Source organism: Oncorhynchus mykiss, chromosome 28, assembly GCF_013265735.2.
Source record: "Oncorhynchus mykiss isolate Arlee chromosome 28, USDA_OmykA_1.1, whole genome shotgun sequence".
NCBI lineage: Eukaryota > Metazoa > Chordata > Actinopteri > Salmoniformes > Salmonidae > Oncorhynchus > Oncorhynchus mykiss.
Genome location: NC_048592.1, coordinates 39,460,985 through 39,486,194, shown reverse-complemented (window position 1 = coordinate 39,486,194; position 25,210 = coordinate 39,460,985). Strand labels below are relative to the sequence as shown.

At 46.0% G+C, this 25,210-nt stretch overlaps 1 protein-coding gene across 20 annotated transcripts in view; it reads right to left on the bottom strand.

Annotated features, from left to right (window-relative positions):
- Positions 1–1,387: 1,387 nt before the first annotated feature.
- Positions 1,388–25,210, bottom strand: part of epb41l3b (erythrocyte membrane protein band 4.1-like 3b) — a 100,329-nt gene continuing 76,506 nt past the window's right edge. For 12 of the 20 annotated variants that reach the window (XM_036966494.1, XM_036966486.1, XM_036966485.1 and 9 more), the window contains 10 exons: positions 22,381–22,587; positions 21,825–21,890; positions 20,898–21,647; positions 16,900–16,935; positions 16,520–16,609; positions 14,634–14,726; positions 14,399–14,497; positions 8,042–8,125; positions 7,070–7,182; positions 1,388–3,385 (listed from right to left, as the gene is read on the bottom strand). In XM_036966494.1, the coding sequence (XP_036822389.1) occupies positions 7,075–7,182; positions 8,042–8,125; positions 14,399–14,497; positions 14,634–14,726; positions 16,520–16,609; positions 16,900–16,935; positions 20,898–21,647; positions 21,825–21,890; positions 22,381–22,587 (1,533 nt within the window). In that variant the 3' untranslated portion in view covers positions 1,388–3,385; positions 7,070–7,074. Of the gene's footprint in view, positions 3,386–7,069; positions 7,183–8,041; positions 8,126–14,398; positions 14,498–14,554; positions 14,727–16,519; positions 16,610–16,899; positions 16,936–20,897; positions 21,648–21,824; positions 21,891–22,380; positions 22,588–25,210 lie in introns of all 20 variants that reach the window. The other 8 variants (XM_036966490.1, XM_036966487.1, XM_036966495.1 and 5 more) reach the window with 8 other exon arrangements.

Below are 25,210 nucleotides of genomic sequence, written 5' to 3'. Positions count from 1 at the left end.
ACATGATTCCATATGTGTTATTTCATAGTTTTAATGTCTTCACTATTATTCTACAATGTAGAAAATAGTAAGAATAAAGAAAACCCCTTGAATGAGAAGGTGTGTTCAAACTTTTAACTGGTACTGTATATATATATATATATATATATATATATGATTTGTTTTACCCGGCAATACTTTGTTTATTATCCACCTGCGCAGTAGGTGGCAGAATATCCATTTAGTCGCTGCGAACGCCTTTATACCATAGAAGAAGATGGCGCCACAGAACAATGAGTTCGTAAAAAAACAAAAAAACATGACTAATTCTGCTGTTGTGTTTTTGTTTCTGTCCCACCCATTATAAGTCAAAATGTGATTGGTTGATTACACTCGTCATTGAAAATAATAATCTCATTAGAATTATTATTTTATAAATCATTAGTCCTTCTCTGAAGGTGTAGAAGGCCCTCATTGTTCTCCACTGTGTTTGGTTAGTCCTTCTCTGAAGGTGTAGAAGGCCGTCATTGTTCCCCACTGTGTTTGGGTTACCCCTTCTCTGAAGGTGTAGAAGGCCCTCATTGTTCTCCACTGTGTTTGGTTAGCCCTTCTCTGAAGGTGTAGAAGGCCGTCATTGTTCCCCACTGTGTTTGGGTTAGCCCTTCTCTGAAGGTGTAGAAGGCCCTCATTGTTCCCCACTGTGTTTGGGTTAGCCCTTCTCTGAAGGTGTAGAAGGCCCTCATTGTTCCCCACTGTGTTTGGGTTAGCCCTTCTCTGAAGGTGTAGAAGGCCCTCATTGTTCCCCACTGTGTTTGGGTTAGCCCTTCTCTGAAGGTGTAGAAGGCCCTCATTGTTCTCCACTGTGTTTGGGTTAGCCCTTCTCTGAAGGTGTAGAAGGCCCTCATTGTTCTCCACTGTGTTTGGGTTAGTAATAATTTGCAACATGGACTTTTTTTTTTCATCATTCTGAATGTCTAAAGAACCCATGTGTTGTTCTGAAATATGAACACAGAAATACTGGACATTTTGAACTCTTTGGTCGATTTGAAGGGTACCCCATGTACAGTGGATTCAGGAAGTACTCAGAGCCCTGGACTTTTCCCCTACATTTTGTTTTTGTATATATCCATTGTTATATATATATATATATATACAAGGTAAGAATTTCACTGTTAGTCTACACACCTGTTGTTTATGAAGCATGGGCATTGGGCATTTAAATCAATCCAGCACGTGGCAAACATTGGACAATGTCTGAGGGCCATTTCTGCATTATATGTTATTAGCCTACAGTATTGGATAGTAAATTAATGTACTGAAATTATAGCTTTTCCAGATGTACATGATCAACATATTTTTTACAAAGAGGTAAGTAGTTCATTACATCCACTGAAGACAAGAGACAAGCTTCAGAATAATATAATCAATATTTTATTCAAAAAGGAAAGAAAGAAAAAAATCACAATAATATGCATTTGCCACTTCGTAAGATTCCACGTTCTGTTGGTGCTGGAACATCCTGATTGCTTGTAGCTATATATAGTTAGTTATATATTGATGATACTGGCTCTGGGGTGAAGTTTACCTTTAGGTACCGATCTAGGATCAGCTTAGATCAGCCTTTTGGGGACCGAGTGGCGCAGAGGTCGTCACTACAGACCCGGGTGGGTCTGTATCACATCGGACTGTGATCGGGAGTCCCAGCGTCGTCTGGGTTTGTGGAAGGGTTGGGCTGGGGTAGGCCATCATTGTGAATAAGAATTTTTTTATTTCTTAAATTGACTTGCCAAGTACAATAAAGGTTAAATTCAAAATTAGACCCCCCCCCCCAATCCCAACCTTAGCTATAGTAGGGAAAATGCAAAACTGACCCAAGATCAGTGTCTAGAAGCAACTATGATACTGGTAGAACAGAACTAGACAGATCAGATCAAATACTTGTCTTTGGATGAGTCACAAATAGCACCATATCCCTTTATAGTGAATACCATATGGCTCTGGTCAAAAGTAGTGCACTATATAGAGGATAGGGTGCTATTTCAGACCAAAATATGTTCGTCTGGACAGAGCAGTCCTGTTAGTTTGAGTCCTGGGCCTTTCAGTCAGTCACACACACACAGCATTGTGGGAACTGTAGTCCAGCCATTAATTAATACAGAGGAGAATGTATACCATTTTGTGTCCGTTTGCAGATAGATCACAACAATACAAGTAAAACCCACATCGAGACATTGTCTCAAACATAGCCTGGGCACAAACTATGTAACCCCCCCCATCTAGAAAGTGTTTTTAAAAACAGACTGTCAACCGTCTCAAATATAGCCTGGGTGCCAGTCGGATAGTGCCATCATGCCATCTCCATGTTGGTTAGTGGCCACGAGGACAAACCGATCTGGGACACAGGCTATTTTGAAATATGCTACAATGTTTGAATAAAGAATACGGACAAAATGTTCAGACAAAAAAAAAAATACAACACAACATGAATAAAATAATTTGTTGCTGAATATAGGCGATATAATCTGCCGTTGTTTGCAGTTGCTGTTGCCCAGGACAACACATACAGGACTTTGTTGTAAAAGTGGATTTAAAATGTATTTCTATCTGAGACGATGGGAGTGGGAGTGAGGCGGCATGGCGGTCGGCACTTCTACCATCTACTAAGTCATTAGAATAATAATATTGTTGTGTGCTCTAATAGGTCACATAAAGCCTACAGCTGTTTAACTTCTTTTTTTTTTCTCCTCTTGGAGTGATGGATTTTCATTTCATAAATAAAATAAAGAACGCTGACCAAAAAAAAAAAAAAAAAGAATGTTTATAATATAATCTTAAATAGATAGCAAGACGGTGAATGAAATCCACCTGCCTGTTGTAGAGTTCAGCGAGAGTTCAAGTGATTTAATAACATGTTTGTTAATTATCTCACAGTAAATCTTGATCATTTTATTTTTCTTATAATAAATTGCGGCATTCTGCTCATGCAAATATATATATTTTTTTTTTATAATGACGGATGGGACTGACGATAGGCATAAATCTTAACTACCTCTTTTTGACTTTAATCTTCCATTGACATCACAATCTAGGCAGTAAAGCCAAGGTAAGCACATGGGAGCTCAGATTAGGAACGGGACCATAGAGAGCGCAGAGCATAGAATTAGAATCTATTATGCCATCATTGACTTGAACGGGGAAGCCCGCTCTATAGATTGTATTTCTATAGAACAAGACTGTCTGTAGAACAATAGGCTGGCCTGTGTAGTCTCCACTGTAGTTTTACAACAGGCCCAGCAGGCAGGCACAGTAATGTAATGAAACCCATCATGACGATGGGAGTTGGATGCTGAAGGTTTGAGGGGAGTCCTTCCACCAGGGGATTTAAAAACGGTCCTGGGCTTTACTCCTAAAAGAGAAAGAACGTTGGTTAGTGAATTTCCACTCATTTGGAAGAACATAGGAAACGGCACACTAAGGGAGGCAGAAGTCATCAGTCATGTAAATGACAGTGAAAACATAACGCAGAGCAGGACATTGGAATTGCAAGGCATCCACAGATCATTTTTAGGTCCAGTTTCCTGGACATAGAATAAGACTTAATCCTGGACTAAAAACATTCTCTGTATCTCTGAAAGCCCTTTGTGGATCCAGGACGAAATTAAATATATGTGCCTGAGAAGCGTCACACTAACAGAGAGTAACAGCAAAGAGAGTAGCACGAACAGAGCTGAGGACAAGGCCACGGAGAGCTCACAGAGCTGAGCACAAGGCCACGGAGACCTCACAGAGCTGAGGGCAAGGCCACGGAGACCTCACAGAGCTGAGGGCAAGGCCACGGAGACCTCACAGAGCTGAGGGCAAGGTCACGGAGACCTCACAGAGACGAGGACAAGGCCACGGAGACCTCACAGAGACGAGGACAAGGCCACAGAGACCTCACAGAGCCGAGGGCAAGGCCACGGAGACCTCACAGAGCCGAGGGCAAGGCCATGGAGTTATGACAGTCTCATCATTGGTCATGCACGGCAGACACACATAGCTGTAGCAGATAGCTGCGCACACACACACACGCTATACATGATGTCAGAGCTTCACAGCTCTGCTATACATGATGTCAGAGCTCTGGCTCTGCTATACATGATGTCAGAGCTCTGGCTCTGCTATACATGATGTCAGAGCTCTGGCTCCATTCTAAAGTTGAGCAAAATGGCCACTTTTGTCGTTGTCTAAATGAGGGAAATGCTGTAAATGAAGAGGACTCGATGTCATTTGAAAGATGAGATGATTAGGATTGTAATAAATAGCGTTTTGACGTCATACATAAAAACCAAACACCATATTTTCATATCATAAAACTCATGTCATGATCGTGGTTATAGTTGATGTTACAAGATGACATGGCGTCATACCATACCATTGGTTGTTCTGAACAGAATGAGCCTATTTTTTTTTGTCTATTGTGAAGAAAATTGTCTAAACAACAACAGTACAGTGTCTTGCGAAGGTATTCACCCCCTTGGCATGTTTCCTATTTTGTTGCCTTACAACCTGGAATTAAAATTATGCAATTATGCAATTGCTTTTATAGTTGTTCTGTTAGAAACGTTTCAATTTAGCCCTATCCATATAGGCCAATTCCCACGAGTGTAATGGCTTAAAGAGGCCAACAACATGGAGAGTATGCCCACTGTATATGTTTTAAAATGACAAAGATGTTTAAATAAAAATATAAGATGTGGTTAAATCCTTAAACCAGGAGAGGCAGAGTAACATGAAGGAGTAGGAAGTGGGACCGCCATAGACCTTCTATTCCATCATACAAGCAACCAACACCATGCAGGTCAACCAATCAGAATCCACCAAAAAACAAAAAAAAACAAAAAAAAAAAAAAAACAGTAGAAGCTAGACTAGACATGCCAGAATACTGAAACACAACAACAGTTTGCACACTGTGGAACGTTCAGATATAAACATATTACACAGAACAAGCATGCATCTCTGACATGTAGAGTGAGGAATCATGCCGGCTCTATTCACTACATTTCTATCTGCGGCGTTCCATGTGTTTAACCCTCTTGAAACCCCAACCCTTCCCGTGTGTTTTGCAGTTATGTTGACGTGGCAACCAGAGAGCAAGCACGGAGCAGCACAACTCACTCCTCTGACCTAGATACAACAGATTGGACCTGCCTCTGTCTACAAACACATGACAGGAAGTAGTGAAATCTAGGCTCTTTATGATGACAACACTTCCTCATTTTAGAAGCTTTGAAGAGGTTGGTCAATCACATGATTTTGTTTGGATGAGTTTACAGATCCGATTCAGATAGATACATTTAATTAATCTACTAATTAATAATCAATCGGACTGATTTATTTGCAAGTTTGTGAGGCATATCGAAACTAGTGTATCCAGGTTAGAGCTGAGTCCACACAGACGAGTTACTTAGCAGACCTGACATGCAGCTCTAGCTAGAACTACAGCGCTAGAACTAAAGCTACAGCGCTAGAACTACAGCACTAGAACTACAGCTACAGCGCTAGAACTACAGCTACAGCGCTAGAACTACAGCGCTAGAACTACAGCTACAGCGCTAGAACTACAGCTTCAGCGCTAGAACTACAGCTACAGCGCTAGAACTACAGCTACAGCACTAGAACTACAGCGCTAGAACTACAGCTACAGCGCTAGAACTACAGCTACAGCGCTAGAACTAAAGCGCTAGAACTACAGCTACAGCACTAAAACTACAGTGCTAGAACTACAGCGCTAGAATTACAGCACTAGAACTACAGCTACAGCACTAGAACTACAGCGCTAGAACTACAGCTACAGCACTAGAACTACAGCGCTAGAACGACAGCGCTAGAACTACAGCGCTAGAACTACAACGCTAGAACTACAGCGCTAGAACTACAGCTACAGCGCTAGAACTACAGCGCTAGAACTACAGCTACAGCGCTAGAACTACAGCTACAGCGCAAGAACTACAGCTACAGCGCTAGAACTACAACTACAGCGCTAGAACTACAGCGCTAGAACTACAGCACTAGAACTACAGCACTAGAACTACAGCTACAGAACTACAGCTACAGCGCTAGAACTACAGCTACAGCACTAGAACTACAGATACAGCACTAGAACTGCAGCACTAGAACTACAGCTACAGCACTAGAACCACAGCGCTAGAACTACAGCAATAGAACTACAACTACATCGCCAGAACTACAGCTACAGCACTAGTACAACCACAGCGCTAGAACTACAACTACAGCGCTAGAACTACAACTACAGCGCTAGAACTACAACTACAGCGCTAGGACTACAACTACAGCACTAGAACTACAACACTACAACTACAGCGCTAGGACTACAACTACAGCGCTAGAACTACAACTACAGCACTAGGACTACAACTACAGCGCTAGAACTACAGCTACAGCGCTATAACTACAACTACAGCGCTAGGACTACAACTACAGCGCTAGAACTACAACTACAGCGCTAGAACTACAACACTACAACTACAGCGCTAGGACTACAACTACAGCGCTAGGACTACAACTACAGCGCTAGAACTACAACTACAGCGCTAGGACTACAACTACAGTACTAGAACTACAACTACAGCGCTAGGACTACAACTACAGCGCTAGAACTACAACTACAGCGCTAGAACTACAACACTACAACTACAGCGCTAGAACTACAGCTACAGCGCTAGAACTACAGCTACAGCGCTAGTACTACTAGCTTTGTTATAGGGAAACTATTATATACATGTCCTGTGTGCATACATTAGCTGAGCGTTTCCAATGTATTTCACACTGTCTGCAAGTGGAAAACTCCTCCTGGAAGGACAGTTGATAGAGTTATAATGTCTAGATGTAGGATGAGGAGGATGTGTAGTAGCCTGTTAGTATTTCAGAAGCAAGACTCAGTGCCAGTAAGAGACGTGCTGATGATGATGGGGGGGAAGCAGGAGCATGCCGAGGAGAGATGGAGGAAGATGAGTGGACTAGCTTCCAAGCCCAGCCCAGCTGACCACAAACGAACCATACCACGACCAAATACGGTGGTCTCCTTACCTGGGTCAGTCCTCTCCCTCAGGTGTGATCTCTGTCTCTTTATGAACCACTACTTTGGTCACTGACATGTCAGGGTGCTGCTCTTTGGCCTCCTTTATGGCCTGGGCCAGAGCCTGGTGGTGCAATACCATACCAATACCAGGAGAGGGAGACAGATAGGGGGAAGGAGGGACGGGAGGGAGGTGGGTAGGAGGGAGGTGGGGATGAGGACGGGAGGGAGGGAAGTGGGACGGGAGGGAGGTGGGTAGGAGGGAGGTGGGTAGGGAGGGAGGAGGTGGGTAGGGTGGGAGAGACGGGAGGAGGGACGGGGGGGAGAAGAGACGGAGGGAAGAGGGACAGAAGGGAGGAGGTGGGTAGGAGGGATGAGGGACGGGAGGGAGGTGGGTAGGAGGGATGAGGGACGGGAGGGAGGAGGTGGGTAGGAGGGATGAGGGACGGGAGGGAGGTGGGTAGGAGGGATGAGGGACGGGAGGGAGGTGGGTAGGAGGGATGAGGGACAGGAGGGAGGTGGGTAGGAGGGAGGTGGGTAGGAGGGATGAGGGACGGGAGGGAGGTGGGTAGGAGGGATGAGGGACAGGAGGGAGGAGGTGGGTAGGAGGGATGAGGGACGGGAGGGAGGAGGTGGGTAGGAGGGATGAGGGACGGGAGGGAGTGGTAGTCAGTGAGTGTGTCTAGCATGACTACTTGTTACTGGGTAACCTACTGGTTAGTAGTAGTCTACTACACTAGTTACATCAACCAGAAAAATTTAAGTGAGATAACATCACACAGTAAAATACATCCATTATACTCAAGTCATTATTGTCACTTTATAGGTGAGAGAGAGAATCTTCTCCAGATTCATGACACATTTTGTAATCCTCATCTGTATACTTTCAAAATAATCAATTGATTATCAAAATAATCAATAATCAAAATAATCAATAAATTAAGACAGAAAGAAAGAAAAAGGTGATTAAGAAAGAAAGTGACCTGATCATGGTCGATATCTCCTGCTTCTCCTGTAATGACAATCCTCTTCTCTATCCTGGTCTCAGAGATCCCTCCTTTCACAGTCTGACAGCAGAACGGATTGATAGAGGGGACAGAACGTTACGAAGGGATTGATAGAGGACAGCACGTTATGAAGACAAACAGAAGGGATTGATAGAGGACAGAACGTTATGAAGACAAACAGAAGGGATTGATAGAGGGGATAGAACGTTATGAAGACAAACAGAAGGGATTGATAGAGGATAGAACGTTATGAAGACAAACAGAAGGGATTGATAGAGGGGATAGAACGTTATGAAGACAAACAGAAGGGATTGATAGAGGACAGAACGTTATGAAGACAAACAGAAGGGATTGATAGAGGATAGAATGTTATGAAGACAAACAGAAGGGATTGATAGAGGATAGAACGTTATGAAGACAAACAGAAGGGATTGATAGAGGGGATAGAACGTTATGAAGACAAACAGAAGGGATTGATAGAGGACAGAACGTTATGAAGACAAACAGAAGGGATTGATAGAGGACAGAACGTTATGAAGACAAACAGAAGGGATTGATAGAGGGGATAGAACGTTATGAAGACAAACAGAAGGGATTGATAGAGGGGATAGAACGTTATGAAGACAAACAGAAGGGATTGATAGAGGATAGAACGTTATGAAGACAAACAGAAGGGATTGATAGAGGGGATAGAATGTTATGAAGACAAACAGAAGGGATTGATAGAGGGGATAGAACGTTATGAAGACAAACAGAAGGGATTGATAGAGGATAGAACGTTATGAAGACAAACAGAAGGGATTGATAGAGGATAGAATGTTATGAAGACAAACAGAAGGGATTGATAGAGGATAGAATGTTATGAAGACAAACAGAAGGGATTGATAGAGGATAGAACGTTACGAAGACAAACAGAAGGGATTGATAGAGGATAGAACGTTACGAAGACAAGCAGAAGGGATTGATAGAGGGGACAGAACGTTATGAAGACAAACAGAAGGGATTGATAGAGGATAGAATGTTATGAAGACAAACAGAAGGGATTGATAGAGGATAGAATGTTATGAAGACAAACAGAAGGGATTGATAGAGGACAGAACGTTATGAAGACAAACAGAAGGGATTGATAGAGGATAGAATGTTATGAAGACAAACAGAAGGGATTGATAGAGGATAGAACGTTATGAAGACAAACAGAAGGGATTGATAGAGGATAGAACGTTACGAAGACAAACAGAAGGGATTGATAGAGGACAGAACGTTATGAAGACAAACAGAAGGGATTGATAGAGGATAGAATGTTATGAAGACAAACAGAAGGGATTGATAGAGGATAGAACGTTACGAAGACAAACAGAAGGGATTGATAGAGGATAGAACGTTACGAAGACAAGCAGAAGGGATTGATAGAGGGGACAGAACGTTATGAAGACAAACAGAAGGGATTGATAGAGGATAGAACGTTATGAAGACAAACAGAAGGGATTGATAGAGGATAGAACGTTATGAAGACAAACAGAAGGGATTGATAGAGGATAGAACGTTACGAAGACAAGCAGAAGGGATTGATAGAGGACAGAACGTTATGAAGACAAACAGAAGGGATTGATAGAGGGGATAGAACGTTATGAAGACAAACAGAAGGGATTGATAGAGGATAGAACGTTATGAAGACAAACAGAAGGGATTGATAGAGGATAGAACGTTATGAAGACAAACAGAAGGGATTGATAGAGGGGATAGAACGTTATGAAGACAAACAGAAGGGATTGATAGAGGATAGAACGTTATGAAGACAAACAGAAGGGATTGATAGAGGGGATAGAATGTTATGAAGACAAACAGAAGGGATTGATAGAGGATAGAACGTTATGAAGAAAATAAAACTGTTGTTATTTTAGCTGATAACCAAAAGGTCAATAAACAGCATGAAGGACAACGAGAAAAGAGATTCAGCAAACTGAAGGAGCCACTGAAGTTCAATAGAAGTTTATAATGTGTTATGGTTAGAGACTCAGTGGTAATTAGTTTATAATGGGTTATGGTTAGAGACTCAGTGGTAATTCGTTTATAATGGGTTATGGTTAGAGACAGTTGTAATTAGTTTATAATGGGTTATGGTTAGAGACTCAGTTGTAATTAGTTTATAATGGGTTATGGTTAGAGACTCAGTGGTAATTCGTTTATAATGGGTTATGGTTAGAGACTCAGTGGTAATTAGTTTATAATGGGTTATGGTTAGAGACAGTGGTAATTAGTTTATAATGGGTTATGGTTAGAGACAGTGGTAATTAGTTTATAATGGGTTATGGTTAGAGACAGTTGTAATTAGTTTATAATGGGTTATGGTTAGAGACAGTTGTAATTAGTTTATAATGGGTTATGGTTAGAGACAGTGGTAATTAGTTTATAATGGGTTATGGTTAGAGACTCAGTGGTAATTCGTTTATAATGGGTTATGGTTAGAGACAGTGGTAATTAGTTTATAATGGGTTATGGTTAGAGACTCAGTGGTAATTAGTTTATAATGGGTTATGGTTAGAGACAGTGGTAATTAGTTTATAATGGGTTATGGTTAGAGACTCAGTGGTAATTAGTTTATAATGGGTTATGGTTAGAGACTCAGTGGTAATTAGTTTATAATGGGTTATGGTTAGAGACTCAGTGGTAATTCGTTTATAATGGGTTATGGTTAGAGACAGTGGTAATTAGTTTATAATGGGTTATGGTTAGAGACTCAGTGGTAATTAGTTTATAATGGGTTATGGTTAGAGACAGTGGTAATTAGTTTATAATGGGTTATGGTTAGTGACTCAGTGGTAATTAGTTTATAATGTGTTATGGTTAGAGACTCAGTGGTAATTAGTTTATAATGGGTTATGGTTAGAGACAGTTGTAATTAGTTTATAATGGGTTATGGTTAGAGACAGTGGTAATTAGTTTATAATGGGTTATGGTTAGAGACTCAGTGGTAATTAGTTTATAATGGGTTATGGTTAGAGACTCAGTGGTAATTAGTTTATAATGGGTTATGGTTAGAGACTCAGTGGTAATTAGTTTATAATGGGTTATGGTTAGAGACTCAGTGGTAATTAGTTTATAATGGGTTATGGTTAGAGACTCAGTGGTAATTAGTTTATAATGGGTTATGGTTAGAGACTCAGTGGTAATTAGTTTATAATGGGTTATGGTTAGAGACAGTGGTAATTAGTTTATAATGGGTTATGGTTAGAGACAGTGGTAATTAGTTTATAATGGGTTATGGTTAGAGACTCAGTGGTAATTAGTTTATAATGGGTTATGGTTAGAGACTCAGTGGTAATTAGTTTATAATGGGTTATGGTTAGAGACTCAGTGGTAATTAGTTTATAATGGGTTATGGTTAGAGACAGTGGTAATTAGTTTATAATGGGTTATGGTTAGAGACAGTGGTAATTAGTTTATAATGGGTTATGGTTAGAGACTCAGTGGTAATTAGTTTATAATGGGTTATGGTTAGAGACTCAGTGGTAATTAGTTTATAATGGGTTATGGTTAGAGACTCAGTGGTAATTAGTTTATAATGTGTTATGGTTAGAGACTCAGTGGTAATTAGTTTATAATGGGTTATGGTTAGAGACTCAGTGGTAATTAGTTTATAATGGGTTATGGTTAGAGACAGTGGTAATTAGTTTATAATGGGTTATGGTTAGAGACAGTTGTAATTAGTTTATAATGGGTTATGGTTAGTGACTCAGTGGTAATTAGTTTATAATGGGTTATGGTTAGAGACTCAGTTGTAATTAGTTTATAATGGGTTATGGTTAGAGACTCAGTGGTAATTAGTTTATAATGGGTTATGGTTAGAGACTCAGTGGTAATTAGTTTATAATGGGTTATGGTTAGAGACTCAGTTGTAATTAGTTTATAATGGGTTATGGTTAGAGACTCAGTTGTAATTAGTTTATAATGGGTTATGGTTAGAGACTCAGTTGTAATTAGTTTATAATGGGTTATGGTTAGAGACAGTGGTAATTAGTTTATAATGGGTTATGGTTAGAGACTCAGTGGTAATTAGTTTATAATGGGTTATGGTTAGAGACAGTTGTAATTAGTTTATAATGGGTTATGGTTAGAGACAGTGGTAATTAGTTTATAATGGGTTATGGTTAGAGACTCAGTGGTAATTAGTTTATAATGGGTTATGGTTAGAGACTCAGTTGTAATTAGTTTATAATGGGTTATGGTTAGAGACTCAGTGGTAATTAGTTTATAATGGGTTATGGTTAGAGACTCAGTGGTAATTAGTTTATAATGGGTTATGGTTAGAGACAGTGGTAATTAGTTTATAATGGGTTATGGTTAGAGACAGTGGTAATTAGTTTATAATGGGTTATGGTTAGAGACAGTGGTAATTAGTTTATAATGGGTTATGGTTAGAGACTCAGTGGTAATTAGTTTATAATGGGTTATGGTTAGAGACTCAGTGGTAATTAGTTTATAATGGGTTATGGTTAGAGACAGTGGTAATTAGTTTATAATGGGTTATGGTTAGAGACTCAGTGGTAATTAGTTTATAATGGGTTATGGTTAGAGACAGTTGTAATTAGTTTATAATGGGTTATGGTTAGAGACAGTGGTAATTAGTTTATAATGGGTTATGGTTAGAGACAGTTGTAATTAGTTTATAATGGGTTATGGTTAGAGACTCAGTGGTAATTAGTTTATAATGGGTTATGGTTAGAGACTCAGTTGTAATTAGTTTATAATGGGTTATGGTTAGAGACTCAGTTGTAATTAGTTTATAATGGGTTATGGTTAGAGACTCAGTGGTAATTAGTTTATAATGGGTTATGGTTAGAGACAGTGGTAATTAGTTTATAATGGGTTATGGTTAGAGACTCAGTTGTAATTAGTTTATAATGGGTTATGGTTAGAGATTCAGTGGTAATTAGTTTATAATGGGTTATGGTTAGAGACTCAGTGGTAATTAGTTTATAATGGGTTATGGTTAGAGACTCAGTTGTAATTAGTTTATAATGGGTTATGGTTAGAGACTCAGTGGTAATTAGTTTATAATGGGTTATGGTTAGAGACAGTGGTAATTAGTTTATAATGGGTTATGGTTAGAGACTCAGTTGTAATTAGTTTATAATGGGTTATGGTTAGAGATTCAGTGGTAATTAGTTTATAATGGGTTATGGTTAGAGACAGTGGTAATTAGTTTATAATGGGTTATGGTTAGAGACAGTGGTAATTAGTTTATAATGGGTTATGGTTAGTGACTCAGTTGTAATTAGTTTATAATGGGTTATGGTTAGAGACTCAGTGGTAATTAGTTTATAATGTGTTATGGTTAGAGACAGTTGTAATTAGTTTATAATGGGTTATGGTTAGAGACAGTGGTAATTAGTTTATAATGGGTTATGGTTAGAGACTCAGTGGTAATTAGTTTATAATGGGTTATGGTTAGAGACAGTTGTAATTAGTTTATAATGGGTTATGGTTAGAGACTCAGTGGTAATTAGTTTATAATGGGTTATGGTTAGAGACAGTGGTAATTAGTTTATAATGGGTTATGGTTAGAGACAGTGGTAATTAGTTTATAATGGGTTATGGTTAGAGACTCAGTGGTAATTAGTTTATAATGTGTTATGGTTAGAGACTCAGTGGTAATTAGTTTATAATGGGTTATGGTTAGAGACTCAGTGGTAATTAGTTTATAATGGGTTATGGTTAGAGACAGTGGTAATTAGTTTATAATGGGTTATGGTTAGAGACTCAGTGGTAATTAGTTTATAATGGGTTATGGTTAGAGACTCAGTGGTAATTAGTTTATAATGGGTTATGGTTAGAGACAGTGGTAATTAGTTTATAATGGGTTATGGTTAGAGACAGTGGTAATTAGTTTATAATGGGTTATGGTTAGAGACAGTGGTAATTAGTTTATAATGGGTTATGGTTAGAGACTCAGTGGTAATTAGTTTATAATGGGTTATGGTTAGAGACAGTTGTAATTAGTTTATAATGGGTTATGGTTAGAGACAGTGGTAATTAGTTTATAATGGGTTATGGTTAGAGACTCAGTGGTAATTAGTTTATAATGGGTTATGGTTAGAGACTCAGTGGTAATTAGTTTATAATGGGTTATGGTTAGAGACAGTGGTAATTAGTTTATAATGGGTTATGGTTAGAGACTCAGTGGTAATTAGTTTATAATGGGTTATGGTTAGAGACAGTGGTAATTAGTTTATAATGGGTTATGGTTAGTGACTCAGTGGTAATTAGTTTATAATGGGTTATGGTTAGAGACTTAGAGGTCAAAAAGGGTCAGCTGATGAAATGACCCCTGACCTTAGTGATGTGCGTGGTCGTGGTGGTGCTGGTGGTCTCCGAGGTGACGGTCTGTGCGCTCATCAGAACACCGGGTTCCACATCGCCGTTGTAGTCACCCTGTCAGAAGTCACGTGACAAAACTCAAAATGAGTGGAAAGGAAAGGGAGGGACTACCTGAACAAGGAAGAAACTCTCACTGTTGCTTTCCTTTTCTCCTCTTCTTCTTCTTACGTCGCTGCCCTAATGAACGCACCTCTGAAGACTCGTACGTGATGGTTTTAGTCTCCGTGTGGACGACAGGTACCTCCTTGGTGGTCGACTCCACTGCTGGCACAGCCTCGGGTTTCTGGGAGATAACGGGAACAGAGGGAGAAGACATGAGAAGGGATGACAGGGGAACACAGGAAGGCAGAACCCTCAACATTAATAGTAGTATCAATACTCGACAGTTCCATCTGCCATTTAGGACCTTGTGTGTGTGTGTGTGTGTGTGTGTGTGTGTGTGTGTGTGTTTTGCTAACAAACACAATGGAATCAAGACAAACACAATGGAATCAAGACAAACGCATGCCAGAATGGAGAACCTGAACAGAGAACACCACCATGAGCTAAACCAATAAAAAACACATAATACCCCTAGTCAGAGGAAGTAAAGTACAACCTATCAAACGTCCCTATAGATATGTCCCTATGGAAACGGCCCTATGGAAACGGCCCTATAGATATGTCCCTATGGAAACGGCCCTATGGAAACGGCCCTATAGATATGTCCCTATGGAAACGGCCCTATGGAAACGGCCCTATAGATATGTCCCTATGGAAACGTCCCTATAGATATGTCCCTATGGAAACGGCCCTATGGAAACGGCCCTATAGATATGTCCCTATGGAAACGGCCCTATGGAAACGGCCCTATGGAAACGGTCCTATAGATATGTCCCTATGGAAACGGCCCTATTGGAAACGGCCCTATGGAAACGGCCCTATAGATATGTCCCTATGGAAACGGCCCTATTGGAAACGGCCCTATGGAAACGGTCCTATTGGAAACGGCCCTATGGAAACGGTCCTATAGATATGTCCCTATGGAAACGGCCCTATGGAAACGGCCAATGCAAATCGCAAAAGTTCCATCAAGTGTGCTGTTAATTAGGTTTCCTGATCTGTTCAATCTCCTTTATTATTAGTGGGAGAGAATGAGGGGCCAGGCTGGAGACCGTGGTGATGTTAGAGTCCCAGGCAGAGGACACCGGGGCTGGCTAAATGTTATCTCTTGGAGGGGCCAGGCTGGAGACCGTGGTGATGTTAGAGTCCCAGGCAGAGGACACCGGGACTGGCGAAAGGTTATCTCTTGGAGGGGCCAGGCTGGAGCTGTGGGTCTGAGAAGGCTCTCATGTCTTCTAGACCCTGTGAAGTGGTCCTGTCTTCTAGACCCTGTGAAGTGGACATGTCTTCTAGACCCTCTGAAGTGGACATGTCTTCTAGACCCTCTGAAGTGGACATGTCTTCTAGACCCTCTGAAGTGGACATGTCTTCTAGACCCTCTGAAGTGGACATGTCTTCTAGACCCTCCGAAGTGGACATGTCTTCTAGACCCTCCGAAGTGGACATGTCTTCTAGACCCTCTGAAGTGGACATGTCTTCTAGACCCTCCGAAGTGGACATGTCTTCTAGACCCTCTGAAGTGGACATGTCTTCTAGACCCTCTGAAGTGGACATGTCTTCTAGACCCTCTGAAGTGGACATGTCTTCTAGACCCTCTGAAGTGGACATGTCTTCTAGACCCTCTGAAGTGGACATGTCTTCTAGACCCTCCGAAGTGGACATGTCTTCTAGACCCTCCGAAGTGGACATGTCTTCTAGACCCTCCGAAGTGGACATGTCTTCTAGACCCTCCGAAGTGGACATGTCTTCTAGACCCTCTGAAGTGGACATGTCCTGGTCTTATTTAACTTCCTTCATCCACATCTTTCTTGTCAGTACCTCTATAGTTAGTTCTGGCTGGGTCTCGGCAGTCATTACTGGTTCTAGGTCAGCGTCTACTGTGAGCGGTTCTGGGTACAAGCCTGCAGCCTGTGTTTCTTCGGTGACTACTGGCTCAAGTTGTGGTTCTGCAGAATCAGTAGGGCAGAGGCTCACCGTAGGTCCTGTAGACTGTGCTGTCTCAGCAATCCCCTGGCTCCCTCCCATCTCCTCCTCCTCCTCCTCCGCTTCCTCTTCAGCCGGGCTCTGTCAGGGACAAGAGAGACGTCGTGATCCTTGACCTCTGGTAGAATAGCTGACCTTATAGTGAAAATATAGGCTTACAAACATTTACAGAGAGACAGACACCACAAAAGGTAGTCTATTGACAGACCAGTTAACAGGGAGAAGTATTCCAGCACAACATATTCCAGGTTTGTAACATTTAACAGAGCCTCCGGTGAATTTAAAACGGACTAAATAATGGTTGTTTGGGAAATCCGACACAACATGACTGCTGTGACTGACGCTTCCATGACGACCAGAGCAGCGGTCACCTTGGTTACAGAGGAGGGGACCCATCCCAGTGAAGACTGATGGCCAGGGCAAGGAGAGAGAAGGAGAGAGAAGGAGAGTCAAATCTAACACAGAGAAGACTTCAGGAGGATGCAGACATGAAGGGGACAGGGCCTAATACAACGAAGACTCATACAATGTTTCTGGTGGCATAGTGAGAGAAGCTGCAGCGAATGTCAGCATACTAAGTAATGATGTCACTGCCAATGACCAATGACCGAGCTGGAGGAAATAAAATGGTGCTGAGCAGCAAAACAGTCATAACAAAAGCCTTTTAGCGGCCCACCCGAGGAACTGGGAGCGGCCCACCCGAGGAGCTGGGAGCGGCCCACCCGAGGAGCTGGGAGCGGCCCACCCGAGGAGCTGGGAGCGGCCCACCCGAGGAGCTGGGAGCGGCCCACCCGAGGAGCTGGGAGCTGCCCACCCGAGGAGCTGCCCGCCTGAGGAGCTGCCCACCCGAGAAGCTGGGAGCTGCCCACCCGAGGAGCTGGGAGCTGCCCACCCGAGGAGCTGCCCGCCTGAGGAGCTGCCCACCCGAGAAGCTGGGAGCTGCCCACCCGAGGAGCTGGGAGCTGCCCACCCGAGGAGCTGGGAGCTGCCCACCCGAGGAGCTTCCCACCCGAGGAGCTGCCCACCCGAGGAGCTGCCCACCCGAGGAGCTGCCCACCCGAGGAGCTGCCCACCCGAGGAGCTGCCCACCCGAGGAGCTGGTAACGGCAAGATACAGTAAGCTTTGGAGCCATATGTCAAAATGAAGCAAAGCTTTGAGAGCAACAAAAAGCCTGAAGTGGGCAGATGGAAGGGGACATATACAGAAAGCTTGTTTGGTAGTGGAGCCATGCAGGACACGGGGTTACTGTACATCTCAGTAATACTGGTTGGAGTACCGCTGGAAGGGCAGCAGCTAGGTACAGTAGGACATGTGAAGGAGGAAGGGGTGGAGGGCAGCAGCTAGGTACAGTAGGACATGTGAAGGAGGAAGGGGTGGAGGGCAGCAGCTAGGTACAGTAGGACATGTGAAGGAGGAGGGGGTGGAGGGCAGCAGCTAGGTACAGTAGGACATGTGAAGGAGGAAGGGGTGGAGGGCAGCAGCTAGGTACAGTAGGACATGTGAAGGAGGAAGGGGTGGAGGGCAGCAGCTAGGTACAGTAGGACATGTGAAGGAGGAAGGGGTGGAGGGCAGCAGCTAGGTACAGTAGGACATGTGAAGGAGGAAGGGGTGGAGGGCAGCAGCTAGGTACAGTAGGACATGTGAAGGAGGAGGGGGTGGAGGGCAGCAGCTAGGTACAGTAGGACATGTGAAGGAGGAAGGGGTGGAGGGCAGCAGCTAGGTACAGTAGGACATGTGAAGGAGGAAGGGGTGGAGGGCAGCAGCTAGGTACAGTAGGACATGTGAAGGAGGAAGGGGTAGAGGGCAGCAGCTAGGTACAGTAGGACATGTGAAGGAGGAGGGGGTGGAGGGCAGCAGCTAGGTACAGTAGGACATGTGAAGGAGGAAGGGGTGGAGGGCAGCAGCTAGGTACAGTAGGACATGTGAAGGAGGAAGGGGTGGAGGGCAGCAGCTAGGTACAGTAGGACATGTGAAGGAGGAGGGGGTGGAGGGCAGCAGCTAGGTACAGTAGGACATGTGAAGGAGGAGGGGGTGGAGGGCAGCAGCTAGGTACAGTAGGACATGTGAAGGAGGAAGGGGTGGAGGGCAGCAGCTAGGTACAGTAGGACATGTGAAGGAGGAAGGGGTGGAGGGCAGCAGCTAGGTACAGTAGGACATGTGAAGGAGGAGGGGGTGGAGGGCAGCAGCTAGGTACAGTAGGACATGTGAAGGAGGAAGGGGTGGAGGGCAGCAGCTAGGTACAGTAGGACATGTGAAGGAGGAAGGGGTGGAGGGCAGCAGCTAGGTACAGTAGGACATGTGAAGGAGGAGGGGGTGGAGGGCAGCAGCTAGGTACAGTAGGACATGTGAAGGAGGAAGGGGTGGAGGGCAGCAGCTAGGTACAGTAGGACATGTGAAGGAGGAAGGGGTGGAGGGCAGCAGCTAGGTACAGTAGGACATGTGAAGGAGGAAGGGGTGGAGGGCAGCAGCTAGGTACAGTAGGACATGTGAAGGAGGAAGGGGTGGAGGGCAGCAGCTAGGTACAGTAGGACATGTGAAGGAGGAAGGGGTGGAGGGCAGCAGCTAGGTACAGTAGGACATGTGAAGGAGGAGGGGGTGGAGGGCAGCAGCTAGGTACAGTAGGACATGTGAAGGAGGAAGGGGTGGAGGGCAGCAGCTAGGTACAGTAGGACATGTGAAGGAGGAAGGGGTGGAGGGCAGCAGCTAGGTACAGTAGGACATGTGAAGGAGGAGGGGGTGGAGGGCAGCAGCTAGGTACAGTAGGACATGTGAAGGAGGAAGGGGTGGAGGGCAGCAGCTAGGTACAGTAGGACATGTGAAGGAGGAAGGGGTGGAGGGCAGCAGCTAGGTACAGTAGGACATGTGAAGGAGGAAGGGGTGGAGGGCAGCAGCTAGGTACAGTAGGACATGTGAAGGAGGAAGGGGTGGAGGGCAGCAGCTAGGTACAGTAGGACATGTGAAGGAGGAGGGGGTGGAGGGCAGCAGCTAGGTACAGTAGGACATGTGAAGGAGGAAGGGGTGGAGGGCAGCAGCTAGGTACAGTAGGACATGTGAAGGAGGAAGGGGTGGAGGGCAGCAGCTAGGTACAGTAGGACATGTGAAGGAGGAAGGGGTGGAGGGCAGCAGCTAGGTACAGTAGGACATGTGAAGGAGGAGGGGGTGGAGGGCAGCAGCTAGGTACAGTAGGACATGTGAAGGAGGAAGGGGTGGAGGGCAGCAGCTAGGTACAGTAGGACATGTGAAGGAGGAAGGGGTGGAGGGCAGCAGCTAGGTACAGTAGGACATGTGAAGGAGGAGGGGGTGGAGGGCAGCAGCTAGGTACAGTAGGACATGTGAAGGAGGAGGGGGTGGAGGGCAGCAGCTAGGTACAGTAGGACATGTGAAGGAGGAAGGGGTGGAGGGCAGCAGCTAGGTACAGTAGGACATGTGAAGGAGGAAGGGGTGGAGGGCAGCAGCTAGGTACAGTAGGACATGTGAAGGAGGAGGGGGTGGAGGGCAGCAGCTAGGTACAGTAGGACATGTGAAGGAGGAAGGGGTGGAGGGCAGCAGCTAGGTACAGTAGGACATGTGAAGGAGGAAGGGGTGGAGGGCAGCAGCTAGGTACAGTAGGACATGTGAAGGAGGAGGGGGTGGAGGGCAGCAGCTAGGTACAGTAGGACATGTGAAGGAGGAAGGGGTGGAGGGCAGCAGCTAGGTACAGTAGGACATGTGAAGGAGGAAGGGGTGGAGGGCAGCAGCTAGGTACAGTAGGACATGTGAAGGAGGAAGGGGTGGAGGGCAGCAGCTAGGTACAGTAGGACATGTGAAGGAGGAAGGGGTGGAGGGCAGCAGCTAGGTACAGTAGGACATGTGAAGGAGGAAGGGGTGGAGGGCAGCAGCTAGGTACAGTAGGACATGTGAAGGAGGAGGGGGTGGAGGGCAGCAGCTAGGTACAGTAGGACATGTGAAGGAGGAAGGGGTGGAGGGCAGCAGCTAGGTACAGTAGGACATGTGAAGGAGGAAGGGGTGGAGGGCAGCAGCTAGGTACAGTAGGACATGTGAAGGAGGAGGGGGTGGAGGGCAGCAGCTAGGTACAGTAGGACATGTAAAGGAGGAAGGGGTGGAGGGCAGCAGCTAGGTACAGTAGGACATGTGAAGGAGGAAGGGGTGGAGGGCAGCAGCTAGGTACAGTAGGACATGTGAAGGAGGAAGGGGTGGAGGGCAGCAGCTAGGTACAGTAGGACATGTGAAGGAGGAGGGGGTGGAGGGCAGCAGCTAGGTACAGTAGGACATGTGAAGGAGGAAGGGGTGGAGGGCAGCAGCTAGGTACAGTAGGACATGTGAAGGAGGACGCCTCACATGCAGCTTGTATTGTTTTAGATACAGTACCACGGCAAGAGATCCGGGTGATGGTTTGGTGACAAATTGACCGTCGGGGAAGGCCCACTGTGATAGGTCGCTCACAGCTTCATCCAGGCCGCACGATTCCTCTCTCTTTGGCGGTGCATCCTGGGTAATCAGCTCCGTCACCTTCTCATGTGACACGGTGGTGAACTCTGACCTTTCAACTGTCTTGGTCAAGACCTCAGAGGGACTTGGAGCCTCAGTCTTCTGCAGTGACTTAACGGCACTCATTTCTTCATCAGTTTCAGTCTGGCTTAAGTTGAGAGATCTCTCTCTCTTGTTGCTGGTCTCCTTAGACATGGCCTCAGCATCTACCTCACCATCATCTTCATTCGTGTCGATTATGGCATATTTCTCCTTAGATCTGGTGAGAGGATCTCCATCTAGCTCGTCATCTTCACCTTCCTTAACGCTTGCTGAAGTCCCGCCTCCTTTCTCCTGGTTGGTCTTGGTAACGTCTCTGCCGGTGTCCATTTTGTCTTCAGACTCCATCTCCCTCAGGATGATGAGTGTTCCTCTCTTGTCCAAGATGGCTGTCGAGACTTCCTGTCTGACTGTCCCTGGACTTATCTTCAGCTCTGGAGATACTAGGAACTTCTCTTCCTCTCCGTCCGTCTCTCTGTCCGTCCAGTCACTGGTGACGTCTTCTAAGGTATCAGTTACAGTCATCAGACCACACCCCTGTGCTCCTGCAGTCCCCGCCCCCACATCACTAGAGTTCACCATGCCTGCAGCCTACAGGAAGAGACTTAGCTTACAGTGACCACACAGACACACACACAGAAAGATACACACAGACACAGATGAAGACACATACAGACAGACACACACACTAAGGAGAGACTTAGCTTACAGTGACCAGACAGACACACAGATAGATACAAAGACACAAACACACAATGGATGTCTTGCCTCAATGCCATTGGCTTGTACCTCCTGCTTCATTTCTTCCTCAGCAGCAGGAACTTCCTCTGTCTCCTACAGAAACAACACAGTACATTACAGCAGGAACTTCCTCTGTCTCCTACAGAGACAACACAGTATATTACAGCGGGAACTTCCTCTGTCTCCTACAGAAACAACACAGTACATTACAGCAGGAACTTCCTCTGTCTCCTACAGAGACAACACAGTTCTATATTATATATTCCAGCAGGAACTTCCTCTGTCTCCTACAGAGAAAACACAGTTCTATATCATATAGTGTCCATGTTCTGTGAGTGTCCAGATTCTTCTCTAGCGCATAAGACAGTGTCCACATGCATAGTCTGCCCCCGACCGACCACGTGGAAAAACACCTTGTGCCCCATCCATGCAGTTAGCTCGTCCACCCTGGATCTTACACACAGATGTGGTCAGAGCAGTTGAGTCTCTTTGCTCACCTAAGACCCCCTCAGTGTATCCATGCAGTGTACCCATGCAGTTAGCTAGCATGTATTCTAGTACTCCTTAGGTTCCTGGTTCTTACTGAGTCCTGTGGGGTGTTTAGTGGCTCTATCATGGGTGCCTCCTCCACTCCCTCGCTGTGGGAGCGCGCCGGAGGAGACGAGGACAGTCTCTTCTCCCACTCCGTCAGTCCCAGGGATTCAGCGCCACCTGACGTCTCCAGGAAGGAGCGCTTCAGTTCACTGACGTCTCTCTGACGTTTCACCAGCTCCTCCGACGCCTCTGTGTTCTGAACCACCAATCAGGAGCAGGATAGAAGGACGTCAGGTGCTGATCGACTAATCACCAAGCAGGATACAAGCAGGCTAAGCAGGAAGTAAGGTAAGCAATACGAGGGTCGGGAGAGAAGCCATGCGTGGTGTTTTGTATTTCATATGGTAGCTTTGATTCGCTCTAAGGCTAAGCCCCAGGCAGGAGTATCCCCAGGGCCGTGAGGATGATTCCTCTAAGGCTAAGCCCCAGGCAGGAGTATCCCCAGGGCCGTGAGGATGATTCCCTCCAAGGCTAAGCCCCAGGCAGGAGTATCCCCAGGGCCGTGAGGATGATTCCCTCCAAGGCTAAGCCCCAGGCAGGAGTATCCCAGGGCTGTGAGGATGATTTCCTCCAAGGCTAAGCCCCAGGCAGGAGTATCCCCAGGGCCGTGAGGATGATTCCCTCCAAGGCTAAGCCCCAGGCAGGAGTATCCCCAGGGCCGTGAGGATGATTCCCTCCAAGGCTAAGCCCCAGGCAGGAGTATCCCAGGGCTGTGAGGATGATTCCCTCCAAGGCTAAGCCCCAGGCAGGAGTATCCCCAGGGCCGTGAGGATGATTCCCTCCAAGGCTAAGCCCCAGGCAGGAGTATCCCAGGGCTGTGAGGATGATTCCCTCCAAGGCTAAGCCCCAGGCAGGAGTATCCCCAGGGCTGTGAGGATGATTCCCTCCAAGGCTAAGCCCCAGGCAGGAGTATCCCCAGGGCTGTGAGGATGATTCCCTCCAAGGCTAAGCCCCAGGCAGGAGTATCCCAGGGCTGTGAGGATGATTCCCTCCAAGGCTAAGCCCCAGGCAGGAGTATCCCCAGGGCTGTGAGGATGATTTCCTCCAAGGCTAAGCCCCAGGCAGGAGTATCCCCAGGGCTGTGAGGATGATTTCCTCCAAGGCTAAGCCCCAGGCAGGAGTATCCCAGGGCTGTGAGGATGATTTCCTCCAAGGCTAAGCCCCAGGCAGGAGTATCCCCAGGGCCGTGAGGATGATTCCTCTAAGGCTAAGCCCCAGGCAGGAGTATCCCCAGGGCCGTGAGGATGATTCCTCTAAGGCTAAGCCCCAGGCAGGAGTATCCCAGGGCTGTGAGGATGATTCCCTCCAAGGCTAAGCCCCAGGCAGGAGTATCCCAGGGCTGTGAGGATGATTCCTCTAAGGCTAAGCCCCAGGCAGGAGTATCCCAGGGCTGTGAGGATGATTCCTCTAAGGCTAAGCCCCAGGCAGGAGTATCCCAGGGCTGTGAGGATGATTCCTCTAAGGCTAAGCCCCAGGCAGGAGTATCCCAGGGCTGTGAGGATGATTCCTCCAAGGCTAAGCCCCAGGCAGGAGTATCCCCAGGGCCGTGAGGATGATTCCCTCCAAGGCTAAGCCCCAGGCAGGAGTATCCCCAGGGCCGTGAGGATGATTCCTCTAAGGCTAAGCCCCAGGCAGGAGTATCCCAGGGCTGTGAGGATGATTCCTCTAAGGCTAAGCCCCAGGCAGGAGTATCCCCAGGTCTGTGAGGATGATTCCCTCCAAGGCTAAGCCCCAGGCAGGAGTATCCCCAGGGCCGTGAGGATGATTCCCTCCAAGGCTAAGCCCCAGGCAGGAGTATCCCAGGGCTGTGAGGATGATTCTCTCCAAGGCTAAGCCCCAGGCAGGAGTATCCCCAGGGCCGTGAGGATGATTCCCTCCAAGGCTAAGCCCCAGGCAGGAGTATCCCCAGGGCCGTGAGGATGATTCCCTCCAAGGCTAAGCCCCAGGCAGGAGTATCCCCAGGGCCGTGAGGATGATTCCCTCCAAGGCTAAGCCCCAGGCAGGAGTATCCCAGGGCTGTGAGGATGATTCCCTCCAAGGCTAAGCCCCAGGCAGGAGTATCCCCAGGGCCGTGAGGATGATTCCCTCCAAGGCTAAGCCCCAGGCAGGAGTATCCCCAGGGCTGTGAGGATGATTTCCTCCAAGGCTAAGCCCCAGGCAGGAGTATCCCCAGGGCCGTGAGGATGATTCCCTCCAAGGCTAAGCCCCAGGCAGGAGTATCCCAGGGCTGTGAGGATGATTCCCTCCAAGGCTAAGCCCCAGGCAGGAGTATCCCAGGGCCGTGAGGATGATTCCCTCCAAGGCTAAGCCCCAGGCAGGAGTATCCCCAGGTCTGTGAGGATGATTCCCTCCAAGGCTAAGCCCCAGGCAGGAGTATCCCCAGGGCTGTGAGGATGATTCCCTCCAAGGCTAAGCCCCAGGCAGGAGTATCCCAGGGCTGTGAGGAACTGATAAATGACTCTGGAGGCTCAGCCCAGACAGCAGGCACAGTAGCATGACTAGGCCAGAATGGGATAAACCAAAGTAACAAGAGTAGGTTCTGCGTCTCAAACGGCACCCTAATTCCCTTTATAGTGCACTACTTTTGACCAGGCTCCCATAGGGATCTGATCTAAAGTAGTGCACTATATATAGGGAATAGGGTGCCAAATTGGAACGCACCCCAGGATGAATAATGATGCATTGCAGCATGGCTTCAGAACAACACTCCCACTTCTCACTAGGGTTTTAGGGTTTAGGGTTTTACGGTTTAGGGTTTAAGGGTTTAGGGTTTAAGGGTTTAGTGTTTTAGGGTTTTAGGGTTAGAGGATTCGCCATTC